This window comes from Gallinula chloropus (assembly GCF_964237585.1).
Source record: "Gallinula chloropus genome assembly, chromosome: 4".
Lineage (NCBI taxonomy): Eukaryota > Metazoa > Chordata > Aves > Gruiformes > Rallidae > Gallinula > Gallinula chloropus.
Genome location: NC_140088.1, coordinates 5,570,725 through 5,587,657, shown reverse-complemented (window position 1 = coordinate 5,587,657; position 16,933 = coordinate 5,570,725). Strand labels below are relative to the sequence as shown.

The window sequence follows — 16,933 nt, the reverse complement described above, 5'->3', positions numbered from 1 at the left end:
AGATAAGAGTCCTTTTCCTTCTGGTGTCCCAGGGCATTGGTGAGGAACCATCTGCCTCTGGCAGGTTACAGCAGCCATGCCCAGGTCTCTATTCTCCTACAGCCATTTGCCTCCTTCCCTTTTCAGAGAATTTTAGGGGTTGGAAGGGACCTCCAGAGATCCAGTCCAGCCCCCCCTGCCAGAGCAGGTTCCCCAGAGCAGGTTGCACAGGTAGGCATCCAAATGGGTCTTGACTATCTCCAGAGAAGGAGCCTGAATCTTTTAAACCTGTATTTCATGTGCTGTGGCTGAAGGTGTCTCCTGGAGTCCAGCTGTGGCCCCCTGCTGCTGCCCTTCATGAATGTTTTTGCTGAAACACTTTCCCCTTCACATCAGATCCCCCTTTTTTTCCCCACTGGAGCAATGGCTTGGGCTTGTCCCTGGTCCTGCTGGCTCCCTGTCCACTGCAGCGATTCCTGGTGGGATTTCCCTGCATTCCAGCCTATCTCCATCCCTCCTGCCTTCAAGGTTGCCAGGTTCCTTTACTCTTCTGTATTTTCAAACCCTCCTGATGTTCTCATCAGTAAATGGCCCCAAGGCACCCCTCCTTCCTGTACTGGCTTGCTAGTGAAAACATGGAAGATCAGTCCTTGTCTGGGTACTCCTGGATTTCACCCTCCAGCCCAACAGATCTCAAATACTGAGAGCCCATTAATACCCATCTTGGCTTCATTGCACAGCTGACATCTGTCAGTGTGGCACCATTCCCATGGTTTGGCCAAGGCCCAGATGCAGCAGTCCTTGCCTTTCCTCTTCTAGAAAACAAGTGAGCTGATGTGTGATGCCAGTTTAGGACAGTCAACATCTGGAAAAGGCTGGAGTTTTGGAGAAGAGTCACAAATGAAAGCACTTCAGGAAAGAAAACCTTCCATCTTTCTAGCCTAATACTGTCAAGAGTTTACTGCCTATGCCTAGACTTTGATATATTACTTTGAGGATGGCATTTTGGCAGGTGCTGTATTTATTTGCATTTCATTTCTCCTTCCCTGCCTTCTTCCTTTGCCCTTCTCCTCATCCCTCCTCCATCACCTCAGAAATTGCAGCTCTGGGGGAAGGTAGGAGACCTGTGGTGGGATGGACACCTCCCACCAAACCCAGACTCTGGAGAATAAAGTTTATGTTCCTAGTACTTGTGTAGCTGTGTGAGTCTGGGCAGGGGCAGGCAGGGAGTGGGAAGGAGCCCTTGCCATGGGGCTTTCCCTCAGCTCTCCCTGCCAGGAGAAGGCAGCACTCTGACTTCTGCAGGTCGCTGGGTTTGTCCCTGCCTGACATTTTGATTAAGGAACAAGATTGATTTAAAAACGAAGCTAGAAAACACTGAAGGGATTACTAAGGGATACTTAGGTGCCCTGTCTCCAAAAGGAAAGAGGGAGTGCTTGCAGAGCAGGGGGGGTTCTCCCTGGGAAGCCTCTGAAAGGCTCCAGAGGCTGGAAGCAAGCTGAGCACTGCCCTGCAGCCAGGAAAGCTCCTGAGCAGAAGTAGGGGCAGGAGGTTGACAGAGGAGGAGCGATGGGGAAGATGTGTCCTACAGGGAGAGAGCCCAGCAGCTCAGCCCCTTCACAGCAGCTGAAATAGTGATGTGAGGCAAAGTGAGCTGGGCAGACCCTGGCACCAGGGCCAAGGGCTGGCAGCAGAAGGGAGCCCTGTGCACGTGGGACCCAAGCAGTGCATTTTAAGCATCAGCAGATGCAGAACCATGCACTGGTTCCCACAGGCCTGGGTGGGTGATGCTTTTACTTGCTGAGAAAAGGAGATGGAAAAATCCTGGCCATGCTGTGGGCTGGGAGGAGAAGAGAAGCCTTTCCACCAGTGAGTGTATGTCCTGATACTGTCCCACCCTCTGGTACAGCTGGGGAGGCAGCACCAGCTCCTCTTCTCAGGACAGCTTGGCCTGAGGTGAGCTCTGGCCCATCTGGGGTGGGGGTACACAGGTCCAGTCTTGCCTAGGAGCTCCAAGTCAGGTGCTTCTGGCACTTGCTAGCCTGGAGTCTCCAAAGCCCCTCACGTATGTCTTGCAATGACATTTCAATTGCATTCTTAAGAGATGCCTTCTGAACTGCAGCTGCAGTTCTCTGGCCTCTGCAACACAGCCTGGGCACCAACTACAGCAAAACAGCTCAGCTCAGAGGAGCAGCACTCCTGCAGACGTGGTCTCCAACCATCCCTGTGCCTGGGCACCGTGGGGGCTATGGAGGGGGACAGTGGGGAAGGGGCTGCAGGGGAGGCAGAGGAGCAGTGCAGCGTGATGCTAACACCCTCTGGTGTGTCACCTTCACTAACCAGCAAAGCCTAAGGCTCACTGCGGGCCATGGGGACAGCCAGGTGTCCCCACCTAGTGCTCTGGCCCCTCTTGGCACCGTTTGTCCTCCTGCCCCATAGGGACAGTGTGTAGGGTCAGCCCTACCAGCGCCTTCCCGCACGTGTGGCTACCGGAGGCTGTGGAAGAGGGAGCTGGTGCCTTCGTCTGCGGGGAGAGGAGAGGTAATGAGCCTCCTGATTTCACAGCAGCTGATGCCTGAGTGATGGCTCTTAATTGGCTTCTCTCTGCAAAAATCCTCTCCCGCCAGCCCCAGGAGAGATGGCATTGCCACAGGCTGTGCCTCCCCGCGCTCTCGCTGCTGCAGGCTGGTTTTGGGGGAGAAAAGGGGAAAGGATGAGCTAGGTGAAGAGCTGCACTGCTAAATGCTTTTTAATTTTTTTCTTTTTTTTTTTTTTTTTGACAGGAATATGAAATTTGCCCTGTCTCAGATAATTAGCTATTTCCTTACTGGGTTGCTGTGAAGGGAAAACACTGACTGTGCCATTAAGTGGGGCGAAGGGTTTGCTCTGCTTTTATTTCCTTGTCTCTCTTTTTTTTTTCACCAGCCTCCAGAGGATAAATGGGGGAAGAATTCAGGTATTTCTACCCTGGCAGCACTGGTTGCAATCCCACCCCACATTTCATCTACCCAGGAAGGCAAAGACCCCTGCAGAGGCTTTACCTCTGCAGGGGTCTTTGTCTTTCCAGGTAGGTGAAAGTGCCAGGAGAGTAGCAGGGACACCCCACATCCTGCCCCCACAGTTTCTACATCACCCACCTCAGTGCTGACCCTGAGGAGGGGCATGTTGTTTGGGAGGGTGCAGGAGGACCAGTTACCCCAGTGGATCCCTTCATCTGCAGTCCCACAGAAGTCTTGTGCCCCACCCAAACTGCACCAGCTTCTTTTTCCCCCCTTCTCCTACATCCTCACACCTCATCCCTGCAGGAAGAGGAGTGAGATCCACTACAGGCCCATCCCACCATCCCTTGTCACTGCTTCCCAGCCCGCATCCATAGCCAGCAGCCCCATTCCAGCACGCCACAGTGCTTGCTGAGGGGTGAGCTGGGGGAAGCAGGTGGTGGCTCAGATGTGTTGGTTGTTCAGATCTGTGTTGAGGTGCTGGTGCTTTTTTTTTTTCTTCAGCAGCTTTCTTCCTGGCTGCATCCCAGAAGGAGGAAGGATTCAAAGGCCACCCCCACCCTTGGCACAGGCTCCATCCACCTCATCCTTTGCTGCTTCTGAAGAAAAAGGCCCACTGGGAAGAACTCACCTTGACATTGCAGAGGTTATGAAAGGGGCCCAAGCTGGAAGAAAACATGTTTTCCACTGCTGGGAAAAGAAACCAAAGCTGAGCATGGCTCAGAGCACTTCTCTGAGCTCCAGGCTCAGCAAGGAGCATCTCTAGGGCAGGGAAGAGGTGGAGGGGATGTTGAGCCAGCCACAGGGAGGGGTGCTGGTTTGGTCCCCAAGGTCTTGTTCTCACAGTAGGGAGGGCATCTGGTGGCACTTCTCACAACTCAGAAGCCACCCAGCATGTGAGATGAGAGAGGGGCATTTGGGCATGGGTGTGGGGAGAGTGGCAGGGGATGGGCTTTCTGGTGACTTTCTGTGTTTGTCTCTTGGCATCATGGGCTTAGGGTGAGGGCTGGGGGTGCTGGTGGGGCAATGGGGCCAGAGCAGGGGGATGAGATGGGCTGAGATGGGCATGAGGGTGATGAGATGAGGTTGCTGGGGCCAAGGGGTTGAAGGGCTGTGCCTGTCCTGGGGGTGCCAAACAGCACCTGAATTCAGAGGCACATGCACCTGCAGCTGGCTGGTGGGGAACTCAGTTGCAAATAGATGTCCTAATTATGGATAATGAATTACTCATGAATGGAGAGGGGGGGAGCTTGTTCTGATACATCACAGGAGTTTTCAGCATCTCTTGTGATTATTTTTTAGAAGGATATGGAGTGCAGGTTGCAGTGTACACCCCCGTAGGGCATCACTATTTAACCAGCCCCCCAGCTCAGAGAACCCCAAATTCTCCTTCACCAGCCACCAGGAATCCATCAGGACCGTTATGGAGCTCTGCCATGGAGCAGGGGGTTCCAAGAGGGAGAGGGACTCCTCCTCCCCTGGATGGACAGGAGGGAAGGTGTGAAGAGTGACCTTTCCCACACCCACTGATAGGGTTTAGTTTAACATTTATATTGGGTTTTTTAGCTCAATCAGATTTCCAGAGCTTGTGTCTTGCCCAACTGCTGTGCCTCGTTGCCTTTTTGCTTCCTTCCCTTCTGCTCGGCTGGTAGCAGCAAACGCTGTGAGCCTAGAATAAGTTATTCAGCAGCAGTCTCCATGCTGGTCCTCAGATTTCAATTTCCACATGTTTCCCTTCAGGCTGTTTCCAACTAATTTCCCCATTTGCATAATGCCCCCCTTAGGGATGCTCTGGCACAGCCCCTTCTTTCCCCTTCCCTCCCCCCCTTCTTCCCCCCCCCGCTCCTTGACAAGATCATCAGAGATTCAGGCTATTAGTGGAAAACACTTTAATTCTGTTGGCCCTTTAGCCTGGTCCTTCCCTGGGTGTCTCCAGCTAAAAAAAGGTGAAGATGTGGGTTGGGGTGCAAGGGGGCAGGGTGCCCACGGAGAGTAGGGCTGCTTCCCCCCCCCTTTCCCAGCAAACCCCTGGAGGAAACCAGCTGGCAGGACTACAAATTCATGGCAAATGCAGTTTCTCATTGATGATTCTGCTCCAGCAGCCCTGGCAGTTTTGCCTGGACCAGAATTGCCAGGGACTCCCCACACCCCTGACGCTGACAGCCAGTCACCCCCCATCAGGGGGTGCTCGATGGAGAGGTGGGGAAGGCTTGAGCTGGGAAGGCAGTGGGTCCAGTCCCTCCTGCTGCACAGGCACCCACTGATGTCCCTTCTCCTGAAATATTGCTCAGTTATTTGGAGGGGCAGATGCCCAGGAAGGCTGAGCATGCAGAGGAGTGGGGAATGAAAAACCATCCCTTGGCTGCTGGGTGAGGATGAACCTCTTCTTTCCCCTCTAAGCCACCTCATCTCTTCTGGACACCCAGTCCTCCTCTACTAATTCCATCTCTCTGTGTCCACCATCAGAAGCAAAACCTGCTTATCCTCTCCTGCTACTTGTATCATCTTCTGCCCTTCTTCAAGCCCAGCTCATTGTACCCAGAGCAGCCTGAACACACACAATGCTCCAGGCTCTCACTCTCCCTAATTCTTGTCCATCCACACGTGGCTAAAAGCCTCAATTACCATCCTGCTCCCAGCACAAGCTGTGATCTACATTGCAGTACGTCTCCCTCTGAGTTGCCCAGACACCAGCTGGATTATCACTTCCTTCAGGAGCTGCATAAACACCTCCAGGTTTAAGCGAGCTCAGCACTCCTGCAAAGCTCACCTCTTTGCTAGCCAGCTCCCCATCCTTATAAACAGAGTCTTTCATCCTGCTTTTGGTTTTTTTTATTAGCTCTTCCATATTATAAAACGTAATGGGAACTTTCAGACCAGCTTCTGAACAGGTCCCTGATGTGCCTCTCTCTCTTTTACGGCTCAAATACAACAGCAATCGCAGACATTAACATGCTTCTTTGGGATGAAATGTACATTTGAGTGGCACCCAGCTGGAGGAACATGCTGCACCTCTTGTGGAGCCAGCTGCAGCCTGCCCAGAAACCCTGGGAAGGGGGCAATGGGTGCCCAGAGTTATGCCTGCAGCCCCCTGCACATGGGGGAAGGAGGTGGCAGGGGAGCCATGGCCAGTGCGAGGGAGGGTCAAGGTGGATGCTGGGCAGGAAGGTGAGGCAGGGCCTTTAAAGATCAGCCCTTTGGGGCAGTCATTGCCTTCACACCCACCTCTGAAGCACTTAACGTGTCACTGACAATATACAAGTTAGCAAAAGTAAGATGTAAGCAGTGCTGTGTGGGATTTCCTTGTTAGCAGAGGCTTTTGGAGATACCCCCTCTCCAAGGCGTGGGAAGAAGGTTACCCCGTGTCTCAGGGTCTGCCCAAGTCTTCCCCCTCTCAAACATCACTCCCACCCCAGGCTCTGGCTGCCATGTCAGCCTATCCTTTCCATCCCTCTTTGTGAGCAGGGCCCTGACCTGGTGCTGAGAGTGGAGTCTCTCAGGCACCCACCCCTTGTCGCTTCTTGGGTAGCAATTGCCCTCACAAGTCTTTCCAGGGCCCAGCACTGTGGAGCACCAACCTTACAGAGCCTCCTGCTTGCAGTTAGCATGACAGTCACTATTAACGTGGAGGAAGCCTCACTGCCTTTGCCAGCTTCCTCCTTGTTTCTGGTCTGGGATGGGCCAGCCAGTGGGATGTTCTCCAGTGGATCAGGAGTCTGTCTGCAGAGGGAGGCAGAGAGCATGCCCTTCGGTCATGTCCATGCTGTGTTGTTCTACTTTGGCACAGCTGAGGGGCCAAGCGTGCTCTGTGGCACTGAAATAGGAATGTTGTCCCCATCATGTGAGTCTTGAGACCCTGTTGTGACCCAGTGTCCCAGGGTCATTTGCTGGCACCGTGTTCTCTCTCCTTGAGCACCCCTTCATGGGCCAAGGCTGGGCATCAGTAGTGGACCTCCCAGCTGCAGGGCTGGGACGAGAAGCAGAGGTGGCACCAACCCAGCAGCAGCACGCAGTATCTCTCCTGCACATCTTCCACCAGGCAAACATGCTCCTTCTCCTGGTCCCAGCAGCCAGGCTGGTGCCCAGTTCCCTGATGTCAGATGGTGGCTCCCCACAGCCTTGGGGATAACAGGAGTCTACTGATTGTCTCAAAGGGGAAAGAGCCAGCGCGGGGCATCCACGCCAGGGTCCTGCTTCACGAGCAGCCTTTGCAGGCACTGGTGCCCTGTGCTCCGCAGGGAAGCTCAATCCCAGGAGGGCCAGTGGCTGGGGAACAGTGCTGACATGAGGGCAGCAGCTATACGTGGCCCCCTTTGGAGAGATAAGCAATCAGGGCTACCACCACCCCGACGTACACTCCCGTGCCAATGGTTATGGAGAGCGCAGCGAGGAAGAGAGCTCGTCGGGAAGCTGAGCTGGCCAGGTGGAAATCTCCTTTGGAGACAGCCTTGCTGGTCTGGAAGGAGAAGAAACGCTCGTTGCTCACAGCCATACCAACCTGGCCTTTCAAGCCTGTGTGCAAAGTATCACTACTGAGTCAGCCCACCCCCCATCCCTGGCCATTGCATCCCACGAAGGCTGGGAACAGAAAGTGAGGCATCTGTCAGTCCTGGAGGTCTCAGCAGGGCAAAGCCACCTGCACACATTTCTCTGTGGATTTTGCCTCCAAGGGAAGCGAGCCCCTTGCCCATCTGTCTGCAAGCCCCAGCCAGAGTTGTGAGCCCAGAGCCTCCTAAACCCAGACAAACAGTCAGCATGCAGGGTGATGGCTGCGTGGGGTACTGACTAGATGCATATATACCCTATACATCTATACAGTGGGTGCCACCTAGCCTCAGGGAGCTGACTCCAGACAGCACTGCCCGCTGGGCTGGCTGTGCTGCCACTCAATTTTGCCTGCATGGGGTTTTCTGTTGAAGCCTATTTGCCACAGAAGGGCTGATGGAGCTGGTGATGGAGGCAAATACAGGTGTTGGCTTCCTGGGCTGGCCACTTGCAGCTTTGCTGGGTGCTCAGGGCACATTCAGCTTTACTCTTAGCACTGCCCACTATTTGTGGTGGAGTTGCCAGGTGGAGACCAGGGCACCCACTGTGCACAGACACCGAATGAGGAGATGGTCCTTGCCTCAGCGAGTGAAGGAGAGTGGTAGTTACAGCAAATGGAGCTAAATATAAATTGCCTGAAGTACATCATCACGTGGAGAGTGCGCTGCGCTACCCCGCACCACGTGGGGAAATGTGAGATCAGCCATTTGTCAGGGTCCTCATCAGCTAAAGCTCCCCCTGCCTCCCACCACCTCTGTGCCAGGTACTCACATTATATACTTTCCCATTTCTGTTTCTATCCTCTTGATTTAACTTAATGCCTAACCTCCCCCCCCCACCTCCCCCCCCATCTATTCTTGGTGCAGCAGCATCTGTGCAAACATAGAGTAAATCCTCTGGCTCTGTGCGAATTATTCTGGGTCAACTTTAATGCAGGAGAGCCCAGGCTGTGGGCTAAGCCTTGAAGAAGACAGCAGCTCCTTTGAGCTGCTGCAGACAGAGGGCCACCACCCTCTCCAGGCTCTGCCAGCCTGGTGTTTGCTCACACGTGTGTCAGAAACAAGTGCACTGGAGGAACTGTAGTGTTCACGTCCAGTCTCTGAGGAGTGAGCTGCCTTGGACTGGCTCATGGTATAGCACTTCTGCACTTCTGGGAGGGCAGGTGGGAAAATGGCTTATTCCTAAGCCCATCTGGAGGGTGGGAACGTAGGCAAGGGGCCAAGGGGAGCTCAGTTCCCTAAACAGCACTGGAAAGACTCAAGGAAAAAGCCTGACTTCCAGTGAGCCACACAAGTGCTGGAGGGTTTATAACCCTACAGTGTGACCCTAGAATGGTCATTGTAGCTTGTAACCCTACAATGCTTGTAAACTTCCACTGAATGTGGAGACATTCAGGATCACCCTTTGCCTTGGCCCTCAGGGCTCTGGGAATGGTGCAGAGATGAGCCTTAGAGCTAGAAAAGTGCCCAGTCCCCTCTGAGGGCAGCTGTGGCTTGCAGGGACCTTACTCTGTCACTCTGTGCATGCAGGCAAAGCAAAGGGATCCCTTACCCCTTGGGAGAAGTAGAAGGCAGCAATCCCCAGAGGCCAGAAGCAGCACAGCATGGAGAAAAGGGCCAAGCCCAGGTGGTCCCGGGGAGGAAGCATCAGGAAATGGTCCTCACTTTCGCTGTCACTGGAGGAGTCGCTCTGCAAAACCAAAAGGGGTTCAGCACACGCCCACCTCCCCACGCCGCCCCGCAGGCTGCATCTCAGCCCCTCTCCTCCCAGCTCCTGCTCTCTCATGGCCTCGTCACATATTCTCACCCGTTTCCCACCTGCAGATTCAAGGAGTGAGTTTCAAAAAAAAATCTTTGAGCCTCCTCAGCCCAGTTTGATGAGGAAAAAAAACAAAGAAATGCAGCTCAGCAAATTCAGGAGCAGAGTGGATTCTCGGCTCCCTGCCAGAGCAAACGCTGAGCTCGCTTGCTGGGGGTCTGGGATTTCCCTGGGAGATAGATAGTCTTAAACTGAAATATCTCAAGCTTTGGCAGAGCAGGCTGTTTGTCAGCTTAAACAAACTTAAACAAAGTGCCTTTTCCCCATTAGGGACCAGGCGATCGATATGCTGCTCAACTAATTTAGCCAGTGAGGGAAAGCGTTCGAATTGGAGCCTTCATCACCTTCATCACAGGGGTGATGTGTCCTGTCCCCTCAGTGAGCGCATCCCTCGGAGCAGCTGCAGCCCACCAGCTGTGGACCAGCCTGGAATTGAATGTATCTCTGTGGGGAAGGCAAACAGAGGGAGGGGGGACATCCCCTTTGCCCCCAGCACTGGCACTGAAAGCAGCAGAGCTGTGCTGGGTCATCAGACGTCAGCTCTAGGAGGCTCTGGAGACTCAATCCTACCTCTCCAGGTCCCGGATGATGTTTCCAGCCTCTGTACTGCTGCCTGAGCTGTGGTGAGGCATAGAGTGCAGCATGAGGCTGCTTTGTCAGCTCTCATGCTTCCTTTGCAAGATTATTCATCCTGCCTTTAGATACAAAGCTTTCTCTTGGCTGCTGCCACCAGGCATGGGAATTTTGCTGTTAACTCAAGTATGTGCCCTCGCCAAAGGGTCCCCATATCCCAAGGGTCCTGTGGAAACGGCCCTACCTGCCCCACCTTCCCAGCAGGAACGCAGCTAGGCTGCCTTCAGGGAAGCTGACCTCCTTCTGTGGTCTGCCATGAGGAAAAGGGGGTTATAAGAAAGAAGCAGAAATACTGGGTGCACAGGGAGACACTGGTGAGGCAGGAGATGGTAGAGTCTGGGGGGGGAAGCTCCAGGGAAAGAAGGGAGATTAAATGATCAAGAATTTGAGCCCATGGCCAGAGTTACCAGAGGAGGAGTCTGGTGTCATCCCAGCTGGCAAAGCTCACCTCGTACTCCTGGAGCTCCTCTTCCTCCACCTCATAGGACACAGTTTGGATGCGGATGTCGCTCTCTACCAGACAGGACCCTTGTGCCTCATGCCCATCAGGCCCTTCGGATGGAGCCTCTTTGCTTTCCATAAAAGTGGTCTCACAGCTTTCTGTCTTGCTGTCCTTGGCCTTGAGAGTGGTCTCATCCTTCACAAGGATGAAATTGGGGCCATACAAGGCTTCAACAGCCAGCTGCAGGGAACTGGCATCCAGCAGCTGGTGAGTCCTGGCACCACCCGTGTTTTGGAAGATGTAGGAATACAGTTTCCCTTGGCAGCGATGACTGGGGTAGTCCTGGGTGTGATGCTGGTGGTAAGAATAGCTGCTGTGAAGGTGCCCGTTGGCCTTGGCCAAGAGTGGGTTTTGGAGCTCACGCACGCTCTCCATGCTGCCGGCGATGGGGGGAGCGATCCTGCAGAAGAAGAGAGAGTGGGAGGGAGGAGGCTGTTATTTCAGCAAGGCAAGGGAGCAGAAAAACCTCTCCCTCATGTGGAGTTGATGTCAAGATGAGGCTACTGGGAACAGAAAGATTTGGCAATGCTGGAGAAAACAAGAGCCCTCCCCACCTCTCTGCAGCTAGAACGCTACCTCGGCGAACTGAGCATCTCTTCATCTCTCCCCATCTGGTAGTAAGATAAAGATGCAACAAGATGATCTGATTCAGCCTGGATTAAGATGAGGATTTGCCATATCTGTAACACATCTTGAGATGGCCACGTGCAGCCTGACAGGAAAGGACCTATTGCATCTTTTCTACTGGGCCATAATGTGAGCTGCGACAAAACATAACAGACAGCACAGAAGTAGGTATAAGATGCTGAGAGCCACTTGAGGGGCCTCTCTGACTTCCCAGAGCAGAGGCTCACACAGCAAATTCCAGCTTTTTGGGCATTACACATGCACCAAACAGCTTTCAGGTGCCAGGGAGGTTTTCTATGGCCCTCCCAAGGCTGAGCTGGGACTGGAGTGAGAGTAGCTAGCCATGGAGAGAGGCCAGGAGGCTGCTGTGAGGACATGGACGTGGTGATTAGGCTGGGGTGGGGGGGTGTTGGATGCTCAGCTGGCGGTGTGGAGGAATGGAGGGATGCAGAGGTGAAAGGGGAGACCCCTCGGGGCAATTTAAGTAAATGATTCATCCCATCAGCCCGGTTTTTAAACCAGCTCCACCTCTGGGCACAGCTGGCAGTCGCACAGCCCTGGCTCTGGGCCACCAGCTTCAGAAAATGCTGAGCCCAAACGGGATCCTCAGCTACAAATGTCAACATGGGATTTTTTTTTTTCCTCAGGAAATTTCTCCCCCCTCTCCTTTCCTCCATTTCAGAACGCTGAAACCTTGAGCTGCTTTTTTTTTCCCCTCTCTCTCTCTCTCTTTTCATGAATATTTCTGAGCTGAAATATTTCAACCCCTTTTCTTCAGAGGAGCGTTTGCTATTTTGGCTTCCCAACCCACCTTGGCACAAAGAGAATGTGTAGTGAAATATCAGCATTCCCCAGGAGAGAGAGAGAGACAATTACTTTGCGCTCTTCAGAACCCCAGCCCTGTGTTTTACAGCCGCTCTCTAGCACATTCTCAGCTCCTGGACCGTGCCACCTTATTGCCTTGCAACCCCAAATGTTCCTGTCCCCCTTAGAGACCTCCCTGGCTGCCTCCTCTGCAGGATGCTGTGTGGCAGAGACACGCTCCCACCTGCTACAGGGTTCCCCGAGGTGCACTAGGCTTTCTGATAGAAGGCACAGCACCTTGGTTTTCAATCTGTCCTAAAGAAGAAAAGGGAAATGGAGAAGCTGAAGGCTTCAGAGAACGAAAAGCCCAAGTTATCCCGTCCTCTTGGCTGAGCTCTGCCATCCTGCCATGGGGTTTTAAATGGCCCTGTCAGTGGGCTGTGTTCTGGCAGTGGGAAAACTGCTGGGGAAAAGGGAGCGGTTCAACCCCACTCCTGAAATTCTGCACATTTTGGTGAATCCCCTCCACTTCTGCCTCCCCAAAAGCCACCCTCTGCTCTCTGCAGTTTCCCACCTTACTAATAAAGCCTGTAATGCTTTGTATGGCAGATGGCCTCTAAGTATTTTCAAAATATTTAAGGGAGATGCGTATTTGTAGCACAGACGGTTTGATTTCCTGCACAGACCCAGAGAAGCACAAAGCTTCATCCTGCTTTCAGGCAAGGAAAGCATGAACCTGTTCTTTGCTTACCTCAACATGCAGATTAGCTTCCCAATAAAACATCTCCCTTTTTAACACAGCAGTGAGGAGAGACTGAGTATCATTGAGAGCAGCAGCCCAAGCAGGAGCAGAAGCCCAGCCTTGCCAAGAGAAAGTTGACAGGTTGTGGTAGGGCATCCATGCCTCATCTCAAGAAATGTTTCTGGCATGGAGCTAGGGTAGGGAGGGCTGGGAGCTGCTGGAGGGAACTGGCTCCAAACGAGCTGAGAAATGCCAGCAGACAGGCTGCAGGCAGGCTGCCGGCCACCGGGCAGTGGATGCTGCCTGTGTGGAGGCTGCTGCTCTGCTCACGTTGGGTCTTCAGCGGCAGGTTAGAGGAGAGGGAGAGTAACAGCACAAGTGGCAAAAGAAACAGGAGGAAAATACTGCTCCCTGAATGTGAGCTGGGCAGGGCTAAAGGCTTCCCCCAGCACCAGAGACAACCCAAGGCTCTCTGGTCCCTCAGACTGCTCGGGAGACAGCCCTGGGGCAGGGCCAGCATCTCAGAGGCTGCTGCATTCCCCACAGGCCCAGAGCAGGGTCTGCTTTGAGGACAGGGCAGGCAATTTCAGTCCGTGCTCAAGTCTGTGGCTCTTGTACACCCTGAGACTATAAAAGACTTACCTGTCCTAAACTCTCTTTCCCTTGTTGCTTGCTTGCCACTCTGGGGAGCTGGGGACAGTGCTCTCCCTGACAGCAGGATGGGGTGATAACAGGGCTGCAGGGACAAGGGGGAAAACGCAGAAGGAGATTTTGCTGTGCTTCTTGTAAACACGTGGAGGGCCCACCAAGTAAGTAAAGCCCCCAGCACCCAGTCCCAGCATTTATTGTCAGTGGGGAGGTGATGCCAAGGACCAGCATCACAGCATGCCTAGGGCAGCATGCTCAGCCCCACCAGAAAGCAGCCAGGCTGAAACCTCCCGCCCTAATAGCTGATGTGAAGAGTCCCAGTGCTGGAGGGGTTAGAGATGCTTCCCTCTCCATAGTCACCAAGATCTCTGCATGGCATGGAGACTGCACCTGTGTGTGCAAGCACACATGCTTGTGTTGGCTGGCTGGTTTGGGTTTGCAGGGGGAGACAAGGGCCACCCAACTGTGAGTGATGATGTGAGGGTGGGAATGGCAGGGAGGGTGAGGAGCAGCCCTGCTTGCACATGTGCAGGGAAGGACAGAGCCCAGCCAGCCCTGCCCTTATCCCCAAACCCCATTTATCCACACAGGGACTTACCAAAGTGAGCCTGGTAATAAAGCAAGCCTGGTAATAAGCAGGCTTGGGGGAAGAGGAATGAAACCTGCAGATGGACTTGTCGAAGAATGGCCATTCTCTGTCCTCATTACCTCACTACAACTGGATAGTGTGCACAGCCACCAGCCCCATGGGGCTAGCCTGGGCAATGCTGGCAGCAGGTGAGGGCGGTGAGACGCTGTTAGGTGCACAGGGAGGATGCACACATGTGATCAGCACAGCCCAGGGAGGGCACAGCTGGGAGGAGGCAGACTCCAAGGCCCTGGTTGAGCAAGACTATGGCTGCAGCCCTGCCTCTGAGAAGAAAAACTCCTGGGTCCCTAAAGAACTACCTCCTGCCCCCTGCACAGCTGCCTCCATAGCCATTCAGCAGGACAGAGTCCCCCATGCTCCAGGGGTTGCAATGTTCCCCAGTGGAGAGGGAAATGCACAGCTGCATTGCGTGCTCTCAGCTTCTCAAGGCAAGGACTGGATAAAAGGACCCCAAAAAAGGCATGAAAATAAAGAGGCTTTGTGCTTCATGGATCTCACCTCAGCACCATGTCCCCCAGGGCAGTCCAGGTCCCCTCAGGACCATCCTGGGTGTTTGCCCCCCACACAAGAGGTCCTCAGGTGGCTGGCTGCCTGGCCATCAGCAGCGCAGCCTTCAGAGGGACCCTCGGTGCAGATGTCGGCTCTGATAAGCCCATTTAATGATGAATTAAGTAGCTGTTCCAGGAATCAATCATCATTTAATTGCCCTGTCAAGCAAACACTCTGCCTTGCTTCCCAGGCTCATTAGCAGGTTGCAACGGTATTGCAGTCCCCAGACTCCTGAGTGAGAAGGTTAACCCACCCCAGCAGAAGGTTTTCTCCTTGAGGACAGCACCTAGGGAGGGCCAGTGCCCTTGGGGAGTGATGCCCCACGGTGCTGCTGTGCCTGGGCCAGTCTGACAGCAGGGGACAGTGTGAATGCCTATTACAGACCCAGCTGATGGAAAGCAGCATCACGACCAGGTATAGCTGCCATAGTCTCAGGACAGAGGTGGGCACACTCCTGATGGAGCAGGAAAGCCCAGGAGATGTGGCTAGCACCGTTCCCATAGCCCAGGCTCTCCTGGAAGCTCTCAGGTGGTGCTTTAGGGTTTCTAGGCAGAGGCAGCCCCAGTCCTCTGCCTCTGAACATCCAAGCTTGCAATTTTGCTCAAGAGGAAACCAGCTCAAAAAAGGTGCTGGGAAGCAAAGGCAGAGCATCGCAGCAAGGGATGTTGGTATTTTGGAGAAGGAATATAGGGATGAAGGAAAGGCTGTGAGGGCTTGTGGACAATGTGTTTGGCAGGGATGGACCAAGCCCTCTCTGAGCCCTAGGAACCTGCACAGCAGGGTGGATACCTGCCATGTCCCAGCCCTGAGCCCTGCAGGGTGAAGTACAACTCAAAGAGAGAAGGAAGCACTTCCATCAGACCCACAGACATGGCTATGGAATGTGATTGTGCTCCAGCCAACACACAAGCCTTCCTGTGAGTCTCCACACTGCTGCTTCTACCTCGGGTGCAGCATGCAGAGTTGGGGGATGTTAATCCTCGGGGTGCAACGAAGCCTTTGATGGTCCTGGGAAAGGTTGCTGTGGCTGGGAGGTGGAAGGGGCAGGGGAGTGGGGAAGGCAGCTCTCGGCCTGGGGCAGGAGGGGATGGGTAGTGAGGACTGAGAGCAGGCAATGGCAAAGGTGGTAGCCAGAGAAGGAAAGGAGCAGGGTAGGGGCAGCAGTGGGAAAGGAAATGGTGGGCAAGATGCCTAGGGCAAAGTGTCTGAGCCAGGCAGAGAGCTGGGCCCTGGCCACCAGGGTGGAGAAGAAGGAACTGCGGTGCTGCTGGAGGGGAAATGGCTGGTGAGGACCAGGAGGGAAGGGGGAAGGTGATGCAGAGCCTGTGGATGTGGATTAGAAGGAGGATAGCCGAGGTGTTCATGATGTAGAGCATCTAATTCACAACTTCGATGCAGCTGGTTTGATAGAGCTGGAAAGGAGAGAATAAAGGGCTTGTTCTGTTCTCCTGACAGGTAGAGAGCTAGTGCCTCAGCAATGGGCTCCTGGCTCCAACAGAGACTAAATTGCTCTGAGAATTGGGATGCGATGGGCTGCTTTTCAAGGTTCGCAAGTCAAATTGGGCAATTTCCAGGTGGAAATCGAGTCTTTATTCTCCCTGATAAAAATGTTTCTCTGCAGCAGTGTTTCCACCCAGCTGTGCTCAGAGCTAAGGCATCGCTCCTAATGGTAAGAAATAGCAAAACCATCCCCGGGGCTGCCAGGGAAGAGCCGGGTGGCTTCTGGAGGAGCCGTGCCGGGGGCTCTGCAGGGCGGTGGGGTCCACCCCTGCCCCATCCCCGGTGCCAGCAAGCCGGACACACCTCCCACGAGCATCAGCAGGGGAGCAGTACGAGCTCCATCGCTTCCAAACACCGGGAAGACGTGGCCGTAACACTCAACCTCAACCCGGGAGCGCCCGCAAACGGGCTGCGCCCCGCCCGCTGGGGCTGCGAGGGTCACCCCGCTGCCACCGCCTTCTCCGGCCCCGGGTACCCCCAAGCCCGGTGCCCACCCCCCGGGTGGCCGCTAGATGTCCCAGGCACTCCACGCAGCCACCGCCGCACCGCCCCGGGGCCGCGGGACGAGCCGGCCGCTCCCCCCCGGCCCCCGCCCGCCACTCCCCGCCGAGCATCCCGCAGCACCGCGGGGCCGGACGGTGCCTGCATGCAAATTCGGGGCTCAACGTCCGAACCGTTGGGCACAGCTCCGCTGCCTGAACATCCCGTGGCTGATGTTGGCCTCGCTGGTGCCAGCACAGTGCCCGCCCGCAGCCGGACCTCACCAGCCACGGGACGTGCCCCCCTAACAACACCCCCCCCCCCCCCCGCAACCTCCCCATCTCCCTCCTTGCCCTTCATGCATGAGGGCTCACCGAGCTGGCAAGAGGGGAAGGAGGAAGCATGGGGAGTGATGGTAATAAAACACATGGTTGTGTGGGTGGCTAGGTGTATAATTA

At 54.5% G+C, this 16,933-nt stretch overlaps 1 protein-coding gene across 1 annotated transcript; it reads right to left on the bottom strand.

Annotated features, from left to right (window-relative positions):
- Positions 1 to 7,275: 7,275 nt before the first annotated feature.
- On the bottom strand, positions 7,276 to 10,851 carry SYNDIG1L (synapse differentiation inducing 1 like; the record flags this gene model as incomplete). Its single annotated transcript, XM_084263833.1, has 3 exons — positions 7,276 to 7,434; positions 9,075 to 9,212; positions 10,423 to 10,851. 3 exons carry the CDS (start codon positions 10,849 to 10,851, stop codon positions 7,276 to 7,278), a joined length of 726 nt encoding a protein of 241 aa, XP_084119959.1.
- Between the last annotated feature and the right edge of the window lie 6,082 nt (positions 10,852 to 16,933).